Genomic DNA, 17966 nt, shown 5'->3' with positions numbered 1-17966 from the left:
GAGGGGACTATAGGTTTCCTCTGAGTCCGTCCATCCGTCTGTCTAGCTGTCTGTCAGTCTGTCCCACTTGGTTTTCTGCACTTTTTTTCTAAACGCTTGCAGATATTCAGCTGATTTTTGGTATGTTAGTGTATCTTGAAGAGTTACAGATCAAGTTTCATTTCATTCCGCTTCATTGATTTTTGACGGAATCATGGCATTTTCAATTTTTAGCGGGAACCAGATTACACTTGCCGGTAGGGGACTAGTATTGCTAATGCAATACTCTCGGAATGCTTGTTAATATCAAGATTCGTGTGATTCAGTGGTACATGATCAATTTTTCATGTACAAACCAGTGAAAGCTGATATAAATGTACATGTATTATCTAAAATAGCATCATCTTCCTTGAAAAATCCATTGCTGTTCAGAGAAGAGCCAGGCAGTTTCAGAGTTAATTCATTTAATTCCATTTTGTACGGCATATAATATGTTTGAAACCAGAATACTTTGAGTTAGATCTATTCAAAATATGGCAGATAAAAATATCACAAGGTGATGTATATATGTACAGGTATTATAAACATTGCTTTTCCCCTTTACTTATGAAATACTGTAAAATCGCTTATTTTCGTGGGAGCAAATTTTCATGGTTTGAGGAAAAAAAAATTGAGTCATGGGAATTTGATTTTATGATTGAAGGACAAACAAATAATACTGCAGTTTAAAATTTTAAAATTTTGTGGAGGACATAAATTTGTGGGTCTCTTCATAAAAACAAAAAGCATGAAGCTCCATGAAAATTTGGTTGTTATGTGTCATGGTGACCATGGCAAGATGCCCTATAGTTTGAAAAATGGCATTTTTTAACATGTTCAGAGTCCCATGGCTAACGCAGCAATGCAGAAAAGTAACTATGACTATTTCCAAAAGTTGAAGGTTTGATGTCTTAATTAAATACACAATGTACATAAAGCATATTTGGGAAACCAACTATTACACACATTACTATGGAAACAAAGTATTCAAAAGTAATAATTTTATAAATTCATTTTTATAAAGTCATACACTCAAAAATAAAAGCAAGTAGTGCAGCCAAATAATGGAGATCCTTGTAACATATTCCAAAGAAAAAATATGATATTTCTTATTGGTTGGCAGTGGTTGTTATATGTGATATTTCTTATTGGTTGGCAGTGGTTGCTATATGTGATAATTCTTATTGGTTGGGAATGGTTGCTGTGGTTTTAATACTGCAAATACTCTCGGTATGTTTTAATCTGATCCTATCTTTTTAAAGAGCACTTTTCTATATAACTGGTGATTTACTTTTAAAGGCAATGATGTGGTCCTTATTTCCACATTTCAAAAAATCTTAAAATAGAGCTTTAATTGATATGGATATTATCGGGAAAAAATGTTTAAAAAAAAGCTGCAGAATATTTTGTATCACTGGATATATACCTTTATATGTAGATTCCCCATACTTTTATGATTGGTATTTAAGAACAACTAACCTGACTTTCAATTTTGACTACCACACAGTCTCTAAATGGGTGCAAGAAGCTACCACATGGGTTCAGTATTGCTAGGAAATTCAATTTTATCAGATTAGATCTATTTGATAAATACAATTCAAGGTGAGTCAAATAATGTTTCTTGATTAAAAGGTAACTAATTACCCAATATCTACTTTAAACCACTGGGCCGTGTTTTACAAAGGAACTTATGACTAAGTCTAAAAATTTTACATGGGTCTTAAATCTTGCAATCTTAACATTTTTGTTAGATTATGATTATATTAATTTACATAGTTGAATTCTTATTCACATTGAACCAGCAATTTAATCAATGTAAAGAATAAAATAAATTGCAAAACTAGATTTTGATCTTAATTGTAAGTTCTTTTTATAAAACCACTTATTTAGATATATACATGTATTTTTTATAGTTTCTTTATAGCATAAGTGGCAACAGGGTGTAATGTTTTTCTGAGAGTGGTTTGTTTGATTTTCTTAATCTTTCTTTAGGCTTAATAAAGATTCAAAGTAACTGAAAATCTCAATTTTTTCAAACTTTTTCTGCTGTTACCATGGCAACCAAGACACATATTTTATTTGTTTTTTTATATATTATATGTTCCTGGCGTCAAGTTGTAATAATTGGCAAAGTTTCATCAAAATTTGTGACCATTTGTGCCCAAAAATTGGTAACAGAGAATAGCTCTTAAAATGTCAGATACGTGAACTTGCATTTAAGGTATGACACTCGTGAAATTTGTTATATCAAGAATTTTTTGAGAAGTATATTTTGGATAAGTACTCATATAGTATGACTCAAAATCGCAGAGAAAATGGGGGGTCAGTGTGCATATAACTGAGCTACGGTACAATTAAGTTGACCTTTTTGCACTTAAATTGTAACTCTTTGGTTAATCACTTTAACCGTTATCATATTTTATCAGATGTAACCATGGCAATAAACATAATCTTAATTTACATAAAATAGTCTGAATAATATTTATCATTGAACAAATCATGCAAATTAATGCGCGTAAATTATTGTGTGACCTTTTTGCACTAAAAAAGTCTCATATTTGGGATATTAAAAATCTAAATAGGCAATAGAATATTTTCTTGTATCAAACTTTTTACGACTTAAGTGCTGATCGGTCAAAAGTATCGAGTAGTTTAAAATAATGAAAGAAAAAGTTGGAGTCAGTGATGTAAATTTTGAAATATTGGTCAAAATATGCGATTTTCTGGCAAAAAATGTGTAAATTTTATCTTGACTTCTTTAATATATCTTCATTTCTTGGCAAAATTTGTTGAGCAATGGTGTAAATTTTGTTATAAAAATATAAATTGAGACCTATATTTAATATTCTAGGCATATCATAACAAAAAATATTCTCTGAGTAAAAGTATGTGAGGCTAAAGTTCCAAGATATTAAATCTATTAAATAAATGTGTAGATTTGCAGAAATTTCTGCTAAATATCCTTCCACCACAAGAAATAGTCCCATATAAATCTTGCTTCTTTATGAATTTTTGAGCAGTTTTTTAATTGAATGTTGAACATTTTACATTGTTTAATTTAAATATGTTATAGAGATTGAATTGTAATAAATAGTTTTTAAGTAAGAGGTTCTGACTGAACTTTTCTAAAAGGCTGACGAGTGACATACCTTAAAAGCATTGAGAAGTAAAATTCATTAATGTTACAAGGAGGTATAATTCATTTAAAGAATGCGTACAAGGTCCAGTAACTGCTTTCAAAAATTTTAGAAATCTGACTAGGGGCAGTAACTGTGTTGTTGTCATCATCCATCTTGAATCCCAATGACTCTGCAAGGTTTTGACCAGATGTCCCTTTACTTAAAACTTCAGCTAAATTTGGTACCAATATGGTACTTTCTCCATCAATTGCCTGGGAGCACTGAAAAATATACAAGTTGTATTAAAATCTACCATTCAAAAAAAATGCAAAATAAATTGTAGTTTTGCAACATCATAAACATAAGATGTTGAAATGGATCATTGCTGAAGGTTTAGCTTAATGGACTCACAATTTCTACAAGGGCTATTCCTGCCTCTTTTTCAAGGGAGACAAGTTGCTGTAGTTCTTGCTTCTTAAATTCATGTAATGCCCCAAAAAGATAGGCACAAGCTGACAGGATGTTGCTGGGGGATGAGGGGTACTGAAGCACATCCCCCTGAGAAAAAAAAAAACAACAACATAATGCAGGGAAGTTATTATTAATTAGATACTCTAGACTTTAATAACAAGAGGCCTTGGGACCTTAAAGCAATACCTGTGTATAACATCAGTTTTAGTGCTTGAGCATAATAAACAATTGTATAAACCCTGCAAAATCCCTTAGCCACTGGCCTCTTTTGCTCTTTGAATCACATTTAATATACAAACATAAGGTTAAGTTTACAATTTTGGTAGAGGACTCAATGCTTATTAAAATCATGCCAACAGTTTGACTGCTTGATGTCCATGCATGCAGGATTAAAGAAGATAATTTTTAAAGATTGCATTGATTTTGATGCTTTTACCCCCAACCCTCATGTCCCATGGGGCATGGACTTTGAAATTAACAATTTTTGTTCCCCTTTATTCGTAAATGCTATATTCCAAAATTGGTTGTAATTGGTTGAGTGTTCCACAGAAGAAGCTGAAAATATTCAAATGTTAATGGAGGACTGACTGCCCTCAACAATGGATGAAAACATAGTAATAGGTCACCTGAGGGATTCAGGTGACCTTAAAATAGAAGCCAATATGAGGCCTTAATAACTGAATGACTTGTACTTAATTTCAGTAATGTTGGAAAATTCATGGACAATTATATGTGAATTAAAAATACATTTTGATGTACAAGTGTACAAAGTTATACATGTATACAATGTTTATATGTAACAGATAAGGAGAAAATGTATGGCTGGACCAGGAATCAAACCCGGGACCCTGTGTCAGTAGTTAGGTGCTCTACCGACTGAGCTATCCAGGCTGATATCCACGGCCAAAACCAATAAATATACAAAGAATTTTTTGTTTATCAAACCTTGATTATGAATCCACTTGATGTTAGAACTGTCTTGAAAACATTTTCCTCAGAAGAACAATTTTCCATCCATTCTGAAAAAGAGACTTCTTTAAACTCCCCTGCTTCTACATCACTGAGCTGAAAATGAAGGAAAAAACTTAACAAATAACAAAATGGTTATTAACAAGGGAATTAACCCCACTAATAGTCACAGCAAAAAAAAAAACCAAACAAACACAAGGTCTTCAATGGTAACTAGCTGTACTGACTACATGCTGATGAAAAATAAAATTCGCACCAAATGTTCCAGCTTCCTGATTTCTGCTTGATTTCCCATGATAGTCTTAAAAGCTGCAATCAAAGCTTGTCTCTCAGTTTCCTTCATGGTCACCAAAGGTTTTAATGTATCTGCCACTATTTCTTGCCCTTTATTGCCAGATGCTTTCTTTAGATCTGTTAAAAAAAAATAAAATGCCTGTAACATCATACCTACAACATGGATCATTTTAGTACATGTATGAAACCAACTACAATTAAACAAGCTTATAATGAAGTGCCAGGGATGAACAATTTTGATTTGTTTTAAATGCAGTTCATTAAATTCATTAAAATGATATGTTTAAAACTACAGGGAATGAAAATCACTTTGTTGTAAGTGTGACTTCATTATAAGCACATTTGTTGTATTTGTTGCACTTTTGCTGTATTTCATTTTCCTACCAACACTGTCGGCATAGTCTTTGGCAGGGCTACCCAGGAAGCCTCCCTTGCCTGTAGGTAGGGTCATGGGAGTGATGCTCCCATCACTGGCCCTGACTTGGAGTTCCCAGACTTTGTATGCCACAGGAGTGCCAGCAGGGACTACAATGTCGCCTGTTTTGTCACGATGAAATTTCTCATTGATGTCACCAGGCACTATCTTTATCTAAACAGAGAAAGTGTACCAAAAATCAATACTGTAAATGTACAAAGACAGGCCCACTCATAATTTAGTTTAATCTTCCAGTGCAAAAGGAGCTAAAATATGATTTTCACTAATATAAGTACATTTACAGTATTGGGAATCTGGATGCTAGTGAATATCAAATTTTTTTTTATCTGAGAGCTTCAGTTCTTGTAAATATCGGTGAATAACAGTAACTATTTATCAATGCACACAAATAAACAGAAATATCTTGATACTTTCTGACTTCCAAATGAATTCCCATTTCTACCTTTTCATTGACATCCATTTCTTCATCAATTGAGAGAACTCTCTTAATTTCTGCATCCTTCTGCACTAGGTATAAATCATTGACAATGCACAGACTGATAGACTGCTTACTGCTCCCTAGAACTTGTCTCACAATAGTGTGGTTCATATCCAACTTCCTGAAAGAAAAGGAAGATAAAGTACACATATACAATGTATATAAATGTAAATAGCAATGCTAACTAGAACTTACTGTACAGCAGGTTAAAATTGCGGTCGGAAAAGATCGTGATTTGTTCAACTTGCAGCAAATCGCAGTCATTTGAATTCGCGGAATGGAAAAATTATACAATTTTTTTTTCAATACTTCAAGTATTTTCCTTGCATATTGTGATGATTCTGAACCCGATTAGAAGACAAAATGTTGTACGATTTACAATGTTATGCATTCAGATAAATTTTCTTCTTTCTTTCTCGTGTTTTCTTTCTTTTTATTAAATATTATTGAAATACATACCGTTATGAATCTATGCTTGAGTGATTTATTCAAGTGATTTCAAGTCGTATCCAAAACATTCATGTAAAAAAAAGTCCTTTGGCGGGTGTTCGTTCATAGGTATGTTTTGAGTAGAGTACAGCAGTATATTTAAATCCCTCTGTATCTAAATCAGTTGTCAGTACCAATAGTCAAAATGTTGAATTGTTAATAAAATTGAATTAATGTGTAACAAAGTTGTCTTTACTACGTATTAAAGTGCCTTGATTAAAGTTAATAAGACTGAATGATACGCACGACTGAAAGAAGAATTATTCACTGTATGTTGAATTCGTGGAATTTTTATTTCCTCGAATATAGCGAATATTAACTCGCGAGTTAATTTCCTGCTGTACAGTTGTTAATACATGTACTATGGGAGAGAATTAAGATTGCAAGAATGTCATTGTATAAATATGTAATTTTATTGAAGGATCTTGAAGTAAAATCAGTTGAATGTTTCCATGGGAATTAACATGTATGTGATTTTACAAATATTATATAACCATACACATTCTCAGTCCAAAATATATCCAGTTTAATTTAAAAGCATTATGGGATTTATATAAACAACAGCCTTTCAATATAAGATGATAAAGTGAATAAACAGCAAAGCATAATTTGGAAGGAAAAAAGTCGTGATAATTTTAAATGTCAGTATAAATTCACACAATAACAGTTACCAAATACGAAGTACTTCAACAGACCAGTAGACTCTCCTTCCTTCTGATTGTGATATATCATTGTGCTAAGAAGAATTCTGAACATGTTGATGGAAAAAGCAAATTCAAGAGGCTCAAGGGCCTAGAATTGCTCTTCTGATAAATCATACAACCCTATCACTTCTATTCAAAGCCTCTTGTTATCCTAAATATTTAGATAAAAACTTGAAATTCGGAAAGTAGGTAACTGCTTTTTAGTTAACATACTCTGAAATACCATGATGACAAAGTCTGATGATTCTAAGCTTCTTTCAGATATAGTCATGAAATTCCAAAAGTATGTTACAGTGACCTACTTTTTTGCTTGACACAATACAAGGACCTAGGTGAGTTAACTAATAGTTTGATGATTCTTACCCTTAATATTGAGATATACCTACATGTATAAAAATCCAAAAGTAGGCCACTGTGACCTACTTTTTAGTTGAGCAGTCTGCTGACTTAAGATGAACTTACAAAATTTGATGATTGTAAACCTCTCATTATCCTAAATATTAAGATAAAAGTGTGAAATCCCAAAAATAGCTCAAAGTGACCATACAAGAACCCAAGATGCATCACCTGACGTTTGATGACTAAGCCTCTTATTATCCAAAATTTGTAGATATAGCCAAAAAATTCCTTAAGTAGGTCGCCATGACCTAATTTTTGGTTATGACCTATATTTTGGTTAACATACTCCAAAACCCAAGATGCATCAACTGACAAAGTTTGATAGTTCTCAGCCTCTTATTATTTGAAATATCTAGAAATAGCATTGAAATACCAAAAGTAGATCATAGTGACCTACTTTTAGTTGACACACTATAAGGACCCAAGATGCATCAACTGACAAAGGTTGATGATTCTAATCCAATTAATATCTAGAATATTTAATTATAGCCATAAAATTCCAAAAGTAGGTCATGGTGACCAACTTTATGGTTGACACACTCCAAGAAATCAAGATGCATTAAAAAATTGCATCTGACAAACTTTGCTGATTCTTAGCCAATTGTACCTGAAATATTTAAGTATATAGATATACTTGTAATTTTAAAAGTAGGTCACAGTGACCTACTTTTTGGTTGATATACTACAAAGTCTTAGGATCCATCAACTGACAAGATTTAATGATCCCAGACTTCAAAGTGTCCAAAACCTGCAAATTTCATGAAGTAGGTCACTCTGACATATTTTTTCATATAATATGTTTCAAGGCCCCAATAAGCATCAGCTTACAAGGTTTGATGTTTCGTAACCTTTCAGTATATGGAAAAATGACCTTAAATGTTTCAAAAATGATTAGCCATAATTCAAAAAGTAGGTCACAGTAACCTACTTTTTGGATGACAAACTTCAAGGCCCCAAGATGCATAAACTGACAAGTTTTGATGATCATAGGCTCAATAGTGTCCAGGATATGCATCAAAATCAATTTAACAATGAATCCTTCAAAATTCAAAAAGTAGGTCACCTACTTTTGAGACAACTTTTTTGAGGTCCACAGATGCATCAACTGACAAGATTTGATGATTCTAGTTCTTTCAGTGAGCAAAATATCGAAGTTTTACACATGTAACAAAATATAACTTTAGGTCAACTTTGAAGTGACCTTGAGATCACCCCTTTTATTTCCTATGTAGCTTGAAACAATAGATCTGATTGGTTTGTAAGACAGGTGTAAATTTCTGCACACCCAACTTGAGCCACTGGTAAATAACATGATGTCACAATGCATAGTTTCTCTATCACAAAATTTTTTAAAAGCAAATAACATGACGTCAAAATGCATTGTAGCACAAAGTAAATCTTAACAATACTTTGAAACACCATTGTTTGCACTTGGGTTTACAGAGAATTTATTTAGTAACTGTTACATAGGAATGAAATTTGTTATCCAGATCTGCCGAAGGATGGAATACAACCCGGGTAAATCCCTGTACACCCTTGAATGAACCTGGATAACTAATATTGCAACAGCTGGGTCATGTCTTGAATAATTTTAAATCTACAATGTATCCTCATCCTTATGTATAAGTCTGGTGATTATTTTAGCAATCACTACTTTTGTTTGTATTTTCCTAATTATCTCTCCTTGTTTAAGGGTTACATCCCTATTTTTTGTATATTAAATGAAAGCCCTTCAACCAAGGATACTCTGTGACAAATTTGACAAAAATTGGCCTAGGGGTTCTTGAAATATGGCCCATATTCCAAATAATTCACACACAACACACAAATGCACACAGCACAAATGGCTATAGCATTAGCTCTTTGAGCCTTCTGCTCAGAAGAGCTAATAAGAGCAAGTAACTTTATTTCCAGAGAGCTGCTTTTAGTGTAATTAGGCAATAATATATAAAATATATTTGGGAATCTGCAGTATGATAGACATTTGAAACATCACATCTTGATTACTTGAATAAAATTTTAAGATTTTACAATAAATATTGATCACAACAGCACAACAGCCGCAGATATTTGAATTTTTTTCCTGAATAACATCACAAAGCATAGACCAATGTGGCCTGATAAGCCTTGCAATGTTGCCAAAAAATGTTCTCATCTCATATCTAGATGTTCCAGAATCTCCATTTTTTTAAATAAACTACGGGGGACACATCAAGCTTAATGGACAGAATCAGGCCCCAGGATCATTAAAAATCTTAAGCCTAAGTCAAAAAATTTATATTGTGCTGAAATTATTTGAAAATCAAGCAGTCCAAAATTAAAATGCTTTTTAACTTTGCATCAATAGACTACTATTATATGCAAATTAAGAGTTTCAGTTCACAAGTAATAAACATCTTGTGGATGATTAAAATTTTGACTTAAGTCTAGGTCAGTTTCATGAACCCGGGGTCAGATCATGCATATGGATTAAGTGTGAATGAATTTGCTACAGGTAAGCATTGATGTGGTACGAAGGTGGCAAATCCAAAATACTCACAGTCTGTAGCTCGAAATTATAAGCATGATAAAAAATGAAAAATGTTTTATAAATCAAAATAATATATGCCCCCCCCACCACACCCCCATGCGGTAATACATGTACTAACCAGAAGTCTCTGAAAGACTGTAGCTCTACTGGTGTGTACGTATAATAAAGAAAGAGTATCTTAGTACAGTCTACTTGAGTTAAAAGTCTAATCAGACAAAAACTATAGGAGGAGTAGTGTTACAAGATAATTTCAAAGAAATTTCTATTTTTAGTGACCAGAACAACACTGACAGGTGCAAAGTAATATGCCCCCTTTTCAAGAGGGGCATAATTTATGCTAAATACATGTATAACCATCATATTTATTGTTGTAATTTTAAAAATTTTGATTTTGATGTTTTTACAATACATGGCACGGTTTGACAATAATAGTAGCCTGCTAGCCTGGGACAACTAAAAATTGAGGTCGGGCTACTAAACAAGTCTTGCAGGGCTACTGAAATGTTAAAAAACCAAACATTCTGTTAGAGCAATTGTAAAGAATAATATAACAAGATGTGTTTGTGAAACACTGATGCCCCCGTATGGCAGCTTAAGGTGAAGGTTAAAGTTTCTCAAATGCAAGTCAAAATCCAGGCCAAAAGATAAAAAATGTTAAATTTGAAAGCCCTAGCTGCAACTGTTCAAAAGTTATGGCGAAGGTTAAAGATTTTTAAAAGTAAGTAAAACATCAAGGTCAAAGTTGTTGGTATTCAAAGGAAGGTCTTGTCACAAGGATTACATATGTAATGAAAGCCCTAGCACCAACCACTCAAAAGTTATGGCCAAGGTTAAAGTTTTTCAAAAGTAGGTCAAACTCCTATGTCAAGGTGAAAGAGTCAAAGTGGTTGGTATCCAAAGGAAGGTCTTGTCACAAGGATTACATATGTGAAGTATGAAAGCCCTAGCACCAACCATTCAAAATTATGGCCAAGTTTAAAGTTTTTCAAAAGTAGGTCAAACTTCTATGTCAAGGTCAAAGGGTCAAAGTGGTTGGTATTCAAAGGAAGGTGATGTCACAAGGATTACATATGTGAAGTATGAAAGCCCTAGCATCAACCACTCAAAAATTATGGCCAAGGTTTAAGTTTTTCAAAAGTAGGTCAAACTCCTAGGTCAAGGTCACAAGTTCAAAGTGGTTAGTATCAAGAAGAAGGTCTTGTCAAAAGGATTACATATGTGAAGTATGAAAGCCCTAGCTCTAACCATTCAAAAGTTATGGCCAAGGTTAAAGTTTTTCAAAAGTAGGTCAAACTCCTAGGTCAAGGTCAAAAGGTCAAAGTTGTTGGTATCCAAAGGAAGGCCTTGTCACAAGGAATACACATGTGAAGTTTGAAACCCCAAGCTCCAACCATTCAAAAGTTATGGCCAAGGTTAAAGTTTTTCAAAAGCAGGTCAAACTCCAAGGTCAAGGTCAAAGAGGTTGGTATCCAAAGGAAGACCTTGTCACAAAGAATACACATGTGAAGTTTGAAACCCCAAGCACCAACAGTTCAGAAGTTATGGCCAAGGTTAAAGTCTCATAAAATTTTGCAAAAGTGGGTCAAACTCCAAGGTCAAGGTCAAATATGATGGTACCCAAAGAAAGGTCTTGTCACAAGGAATACACATGTGAAATATGAAAGTCATAGCTCCAACCAATCAAAAGTTATGGGCAAGGTTAAAGTTGCCAACAGACAGACAGACAAACAGACAAACAGACAGACAGGACAAAAACAATATACCCCCGGGATCTTTCGATCTGGGGGCATAAAAAGTACGAGTTCAGATTTAGTTAGTATACAGTTTAAGTACTGTATATACTCACCTATAAGTCGGTCCGCCTATAAGTCGGTTGTATTTTTTAAGCTTAAATTGGAGGGATTGACCCGCTAAAATAGCAATTTTTTATAACTCGCCTATAAGTCGGATAAAGATTTCTGGACCAAAGTTTAACTCCCAAAACACCGACTTATAGGCGAGTATATATGGTATATCATTGAGGGAGTTAGCAAGATTCCAGTTCCCCAAGGAAGCCGAGGGAAATAGTCCTGGTTGAGGGGAACTGGAATCTTGCTAACTCCCGCAATGATATACTTTTAGCTGTTTTATTAAACCGATACAAACGTTAAAGTTAGAGGATTCAGATTGCGTGATTTCAAAGCGGGGATTAGCTCACTGAACTAACACACAGGGATTAGTCCATTCACATATTATACCAATGTTAAAGTAAAATCTAGAGGATTACGGATAACCGGGAATTAGCTTTCGAAGCAGGGATTAGCTCACTTGACTAACACATGGGGATTAGTCAATTCTTAACGATTTCTAGGGAAATAGTCACATCTAACGATCTAATGTTATATAGGGAAAAAATCAGTAGAGGTGTAATAACAAGGTTTAAAGACTAATATTCGAAGTCCAACTGTTGCCTTTGTTATTGCCTGATGTTATTTGATCTGACCTATAAATAATCTCTATCACCTAAGTGTTTGAAACCCCCAATGTATGATTGATTGATTGATTGTATATTGTTTAACATCCCATTCGAGAATTTTTCACTCATATAGAGACATCACTGTATGCCGGTGAAGGGCTTCAAATTTAGACCTATACTAGACACTCAGGGCCACTGAGCAGTGAGGGTTCTTTATCGTGCCAACGTCTACCGTGACACAGGACCTACATTTTTAAGGTCATATCCGAAAGACCAGTGACTTTCACTTCTAATGCCTGGCGCTTGGAAAGGAACAGTTACTACCTACATCTTAGGTTTAACACAGCGCGGCGAACAAGACTCGAACCCTGGCCCCCCTATCACGAAGCGAACGCCCTACCACTATGCTACCGTGACCGGTTGAAACCCCCAATGTAAAAAAGAAAGAGAATACATGTAAGCAATGCACTCACATAGACAATGAATTAACCTTGAAAAGTGTGGTTAACAAAATAAATGTGGAATCTTTCAATAAGGAACAACGTCTATACTAACATTCATAAAAAGACATAATTTTGCCCAGAAATACAGCCAGAATGCAGGATTTGGCATCTTTCTTTTAAAAATTTCCCAGGGGAGGCCCCTGTACCCCCACCAGCAGACAGGGGGAAACCTCCTCCTACATCTACCCCAGTGGTCGGTTTGCAGCTCAGCCAGCAGCCTTTGGCATCTGGACAACTAATTCATGAACAGGGCTAGTAGATTTTTAAAATTGCTAGCCTTACAGGATACTATGGTTTTAAAGTTAGTGTCAATGGATCCCAGCATGATGGCTTTTTTTAACCTGCATGCATGATAACAAAATAAATGTCCAGTGAGCTATCATTTTAAACTAGGAGTTACCTTCCCTTGAGTGCTTCCAGCAGTGCCTCAGAATCTAATGCTTTTTCTTCAATGGTTCCTAGTTTAGAAGAAATAGTGACAGAGTCTGATGCAGACAAAGATGCATCCATTAACTCTTTCATCAACTGGATCCCCAGCTTTCCATCCAGGGAATATTTACTCTCTGGATTAAACTCACAGAAATTTTTGGTTTTACATGGCACATCAAGAACAACATGGCTGTTCTGCAGGAGTGACTGAAGCTAGATATTAATGAGAATAAGAATATATCAATTTATTTATCAAGAATATGTACACATACTTCCTAGAAAAAGTATTTACATTTTAATTTTGAACCTATTCCATGTGGCTTGAACTTGTAAACCTCTTTCTTGATAAATAATGAAAAATTACTTTAAACTGTCAGTTGGCATATATAAAAGTTGATATCGATAAATGATCTGAACTGTACTTTAAACACTCTTTATTCAGTAAACTCGAATAGATTGGGCAATAGGTATGCAATGCCTATATAACGAAACAGTAAAATTATAATCTATATCATTTTCACAAATTAAATTGCAACAATACTTATCCTCATAAGAATTATATGTATACAAATTTAAATTACATGAAAATCGAGCACTGTGTGCGTCACTTTCTCCCAGAAGAGATAACGTCTTTTAGTTTTCCGAAGCACAATCTTCATCAAGTCCAGATCTTGCGCTGCATCCATACTGTGAGCCGGCATCATGGTATCTGGCCCCATGGCATGGACAAACTTATGACAGACTGCTGGGAACATCTTGTCAGAGAGCTTCGGATTTACACTATTTAAAAACCATGAGAAAGTTTCTATAGATCAGATGCAGCTGAAATATTTTTATTTTGTGATTTATTTAGATATGCAGCACCTCACTGCAGGTCTGAAAGAATCAGGATGGGCAGCATTTCAATTTTCTCTCGTCCTGAGTGAGCTACAAATCTGCAGTTAATTGAACAGCACTTGGTTAGTAAAAATTGTAGAAATATACAAATTGGTTATAGATTTTAGAAAATGTAATTATTGCTAAATTGCAAAGCAGTTATGTTAAGGCTGTCCCAAGGCTTAATATGCATTAAAATATACATTCTATTTTGAGCTAGATTTTAATTTCAATTTGTAATCTATGCATGAATTTGCGGTCACCTTGTGATGAGAGTGTCATCAGGTATTATAATAATGCATTTTTGAGATGTCACGTGTCAGACTTTGTTGATCACGTGATGGACACTTATAAATTCTCAAATGTTGCTCAAAAATCACATCGACACAAGTGCAAAACAACATTATTGAGAAAAATTTGTCACATAAATCAATTCATCATGATCTTTGGTACATATAAAGTGCTGAGGGCAAGTCTGAATTTTACTTCTTGAGAAAATATTTCACAAGAAATTCAACTTACCCACATACAAGAGGCATTTTCCACTCTTTATCGCAATTTATACAAAATAGGATAAATTACATAAAATCCTCCAGCAAAATTTAGTTAGAGGACATACTTCTTTAGTAGATTAACACAGAATATCTTCAGTTTATCCTTATTAATCACTTGTGCCAGTCAAATATATACACAATTTATAAATTCTAACTCTGTCCAGGACGTGTAACTTGACTTGACATCATATGGTATTATGACATCATATATAGATAGTTCAGAGAAGTTACTACAGTTGGAACATTTTGATATTTTACGGACAGCTGTATCGTAGCCGCGAAAGTGTAAACTTAAATGAGAATCTAACAAGGTTGATGCATGCAGATGCTTTGGCTAAGAACTTGTCACAAAAAAGGGATTTTTCACAGGACAAATGATGTCTAATTGAAAGTTTTTGAATATTTCCTTATTTAAGAATCATTCTAATCCTAAAATATGTACATTTATATTTAATAAATTCAGTTCTAAAGAATTCTATTAAATTTTTCAACTTTTTTTCATATATAATTTATATAAGGCTCTACAATTAAAACTAGTTATATGACTTAGTTCTGCCATCCTGTGTACATAAAGGATACTGCATAACCTTATTACCTAATACATGAGTGAAATACTTTATTATTGATATAGATCAGGGGGGAACTACAGGTATGATTCAATTTAGGAAATCTCACAACAGGATTAAGCTAAAATCAGGCTGAATGTATCTGGAGTTCATCTGGAGTTCATTTTATCTCTCTATACCTCTGTAAAAATGTTTTGGCAACACTGAGAGGTTCACAGAGAACATACAACTATAGATTCTTCATGTATACTTATTACATCTTGTATGGAAGAAGCTAGGTCAATGTCCAGTACGGTAAAGATTTTCTTGGCACTGAAAAAAAAAACAGGGTTGTTCCTAAGAATTGAAATAGTAGGGGAAATTAAAAAAGTAGAAGGGGGTTTAGGGTTCCTTCCTTAATGAACAGGGGGTTGAGGGGGAATACCGAATAACCAGGGAATTATAGGTGGGGAAATTCCTGGCCCCTGGGTCTTAGGGACAACCCTTGAAAAATAAATTGATCATAACAGGGATGTTGACTCCATCAGATTAACAGCACTGGTTCTCTGCCCTTGATTCCAGTCAATGCCACTTAAGAAAACTCAAGTTGGTTAGGCTTAATACTGAAAGGAGATGATATATAAGCATTCCTCAAGAAGAAAGACACTGTACTACATGCAATAACAAGACTGTAGATGATGAGAAACATTTTTACTTTCATGTAATCATGTTAAGGATGAAAGAAATGTCTCATATGAATTACCAGGGGTAATAAACAAATCCTCTAAGAATTTTCATAACTTGGACAGTGACAATAAGTTAACTTGGCTTATGACCAATGGGGATGTGCAATTACTAGTTCAAATTAAGTCAGTAAAATGATTCTGAAAACTGGGATATAAAATATCAGTAACTCAATTCATTAAGGTCTATTTTATGTGAGGTACATAGTTACATGTATTTGTAAATTACACATTTTTTTCCCCTATCACATTTAAATGTATTTTGAATTTATGAGTGTCTTGAATACATCGGCATGTTCACAAAACTATCTCAGGACTTTGATGTGTCCTAAGAATGTCTAAGGAAATGTATTAGTCTTAAGTCAGTTTCTTGAAGCTTTCCTAAATTTAGGACCTCACCATAAGTTCTTTCTAACTTTATAGGACAATATAAATTTAGCACCTCACCATAAGTTCTTTCTAACTTTAAGGACAATATAAATCATGTCCTAAGATCATACTAAGTTTGTTGTGATGCTTGTGTTTTTGAATATTGCAAGCATAAATGACAATTTCTTGTTCCTCAGCAGTCCATGTATGAGCTGATTTTTACACAAATCATTTTTTCACAAATGTTACCTAAATTAAGGCTTCTTCTTTGCAACATTAGTTACAATGTTCAAAAATTTACAGAAGATGACATCATTTCTTTTTTTCCATCTCATCAAGAAGCACCTGAATTTCGCACTTTAAAATTTCAAGATTCCTTTCTTATAATAATGCAGGTACCGTAACACCCATTTCAAATTGGGGAAGGGGAGAAAATATAATTGTTTTTAAGGGTATGGGACAAAAAATTGTAATTGACTAGCCAAAAAATTAAAATTTCTGGAAAAACCTGGACATAAAGAATAGGAAAGTGTTCACTAAAAGCAATAGACTATTTTTGGAAACGGGCTATTATATGCCATTTGGGCGATTGGTCCCAACCTGTTAATGGGTGAATAAACATATAACCACTGATAACAGAGTTTTCGAAAACCATGGGTCCTACCGGCAAAAGCGATAGAAAATCGAAATGTCCGATGCAATTCGCTCTATTACCGGTCCGCGTTACGTTACCGATGGCTTAATTGTCTTGAGACACAGTTAGATTATTCTAATCAATTGTACTCTGATCTATTGCGATGTCTCCAGGGGTGTGCAATTAGCATCGCTCGACACCTGGAATTTATTGCTGCCACTAACCCGTGGGCTAGTGCTTGAACTTTTTAATTGCACATCTGTGGTCTCACAATCGGTGTTGTAATGATCTGTGGAAAGATTTACAAACTCAATTTGAGTACTAGCTATAAACCAATACCATTTTCTTTTGAATTACATCATGAAATATCCTAAAATTTATTCGGACTGATAGAATTTGCTTCGGACTGGTAGAACACATTAAGTCATCAGTCCGAATGACTGATAGACAGCTGATAGAAATATTTGGTTTTCGGAAACTCTGTGATAACGTTAGCATCATATACAGATAATTGTACATTATCATTCCTTCAATATACTTCAGCAGATATTATAATACGTGAAATAATTCATGCATTCACCTACTTCAAAAACTGGAGTCACCTCATCCGAATGAAGGGGGAAAAAATACTTGCGCTAAAGACAAAACGAAAGTAAGCCTTCTCAGTAGTTGTAATCCAGATCGGTTACGATTGAAAAATTCCGGAAAACCATAACATACAAAAACAAAACAAAACAAAACAAAAAAAAAAAAAAAAAAGAAGAAAAAAACAAAACACATTTATTTTTGCACTGTAAATTTAAATCCTGTCCGGGATATTACATCCCAAATGGGATATTATATCCCATTTGGGCGATTGGTCCGAACCTGTTGATGAGTAAATTATGTATGTATAAAAACTATCTGGTTTATAACTCCTTTTTAGGGGGCCTAAGTCTTTTTCCTATCAAT

At 34.0% G+C, this 17966-nt stretch overlaps 1 protein-coding gene across 1 annotated transcript; it reads right to left on the bottom strand.

The window, feature by feature from the left end:
* Positions 1 to 426: 426 nt before the first annotated feature.
* LOC133191866 (uncharacterized) lies at positions 427 to 17664 on the bottom strand. The gene is made up of 9 exons (XM_061327601.1): positions 17600 to 17664; positions 13876 to 14074; positions 13266 to 13507; positions 5750 to 5906; positions 5256 to 5460; positions 4834 to 4988; positions 4554 to 4673; positions 3549 to 3695; positions 427 to 3418 (listed from the first exon to the last, which is right to left on the bottom strand). The coding sequence occupies exons 2-9, from the start codon at positions 14047 to 14049 to the stop codon at positions 3218 to 3220; spliced, it is 1401 nt and encodes a 466-aa protein (XP_061183585.1). The 5' UTR covers positions 14050 to 14074; positions 17600 to 17664; the 3' UTR covers positions 427 to 3217.
* Positions 17665 to 17966: the final 302 nt, after the last annotated feature.

Source organism: Saccostrea echinata, unplaced genomic scaffold (assembly GCF_033153115.1).
Source record: "Saccostrea echinata isolate AGI-Se365-2 ecotype Australia unplaced genomic scaffold, CSIRO_AGI_Sech_v1 ptg000025l, whole genome shotgun sequence".
Lineage (NCBI taxonomy): Eukaryota > Metazoa > Mollusca > Bivalvia > Ostreida > Ostreidae > Saccostrea > Saccostrea echinata.
Note: the sequence above shows the minus strand (reverse complement) of the source record. Positions and strands in the feature narration are given on the sequence as shown.

Excerpts from the sequence above, each read along its gene's own strand:
- LOC133191866 (XM_061327601.1), bottom strand. The coding sequence starts at position 14,049 with ATGTTCCCAGCAGTCTGTCATAAGTTTGTCCATGCCATGGGGCCAGAT. Across the intron at positions 13,508-13,875 it reads ACACAGTGCTCGATTTTCAT|CTTCAGTCACTCCTGCAGAA; the intron begins GTAATTTAAATT and ends ATTAATATCTAG. Across the intron at positions 4,674-4,833 it reads TCAGGAAGCTGGAACATTTG|CTCAGTGATGTAGAAGCAGG; the intron begins GTGCGAATTTTA and ends CTTCATTTTCAG.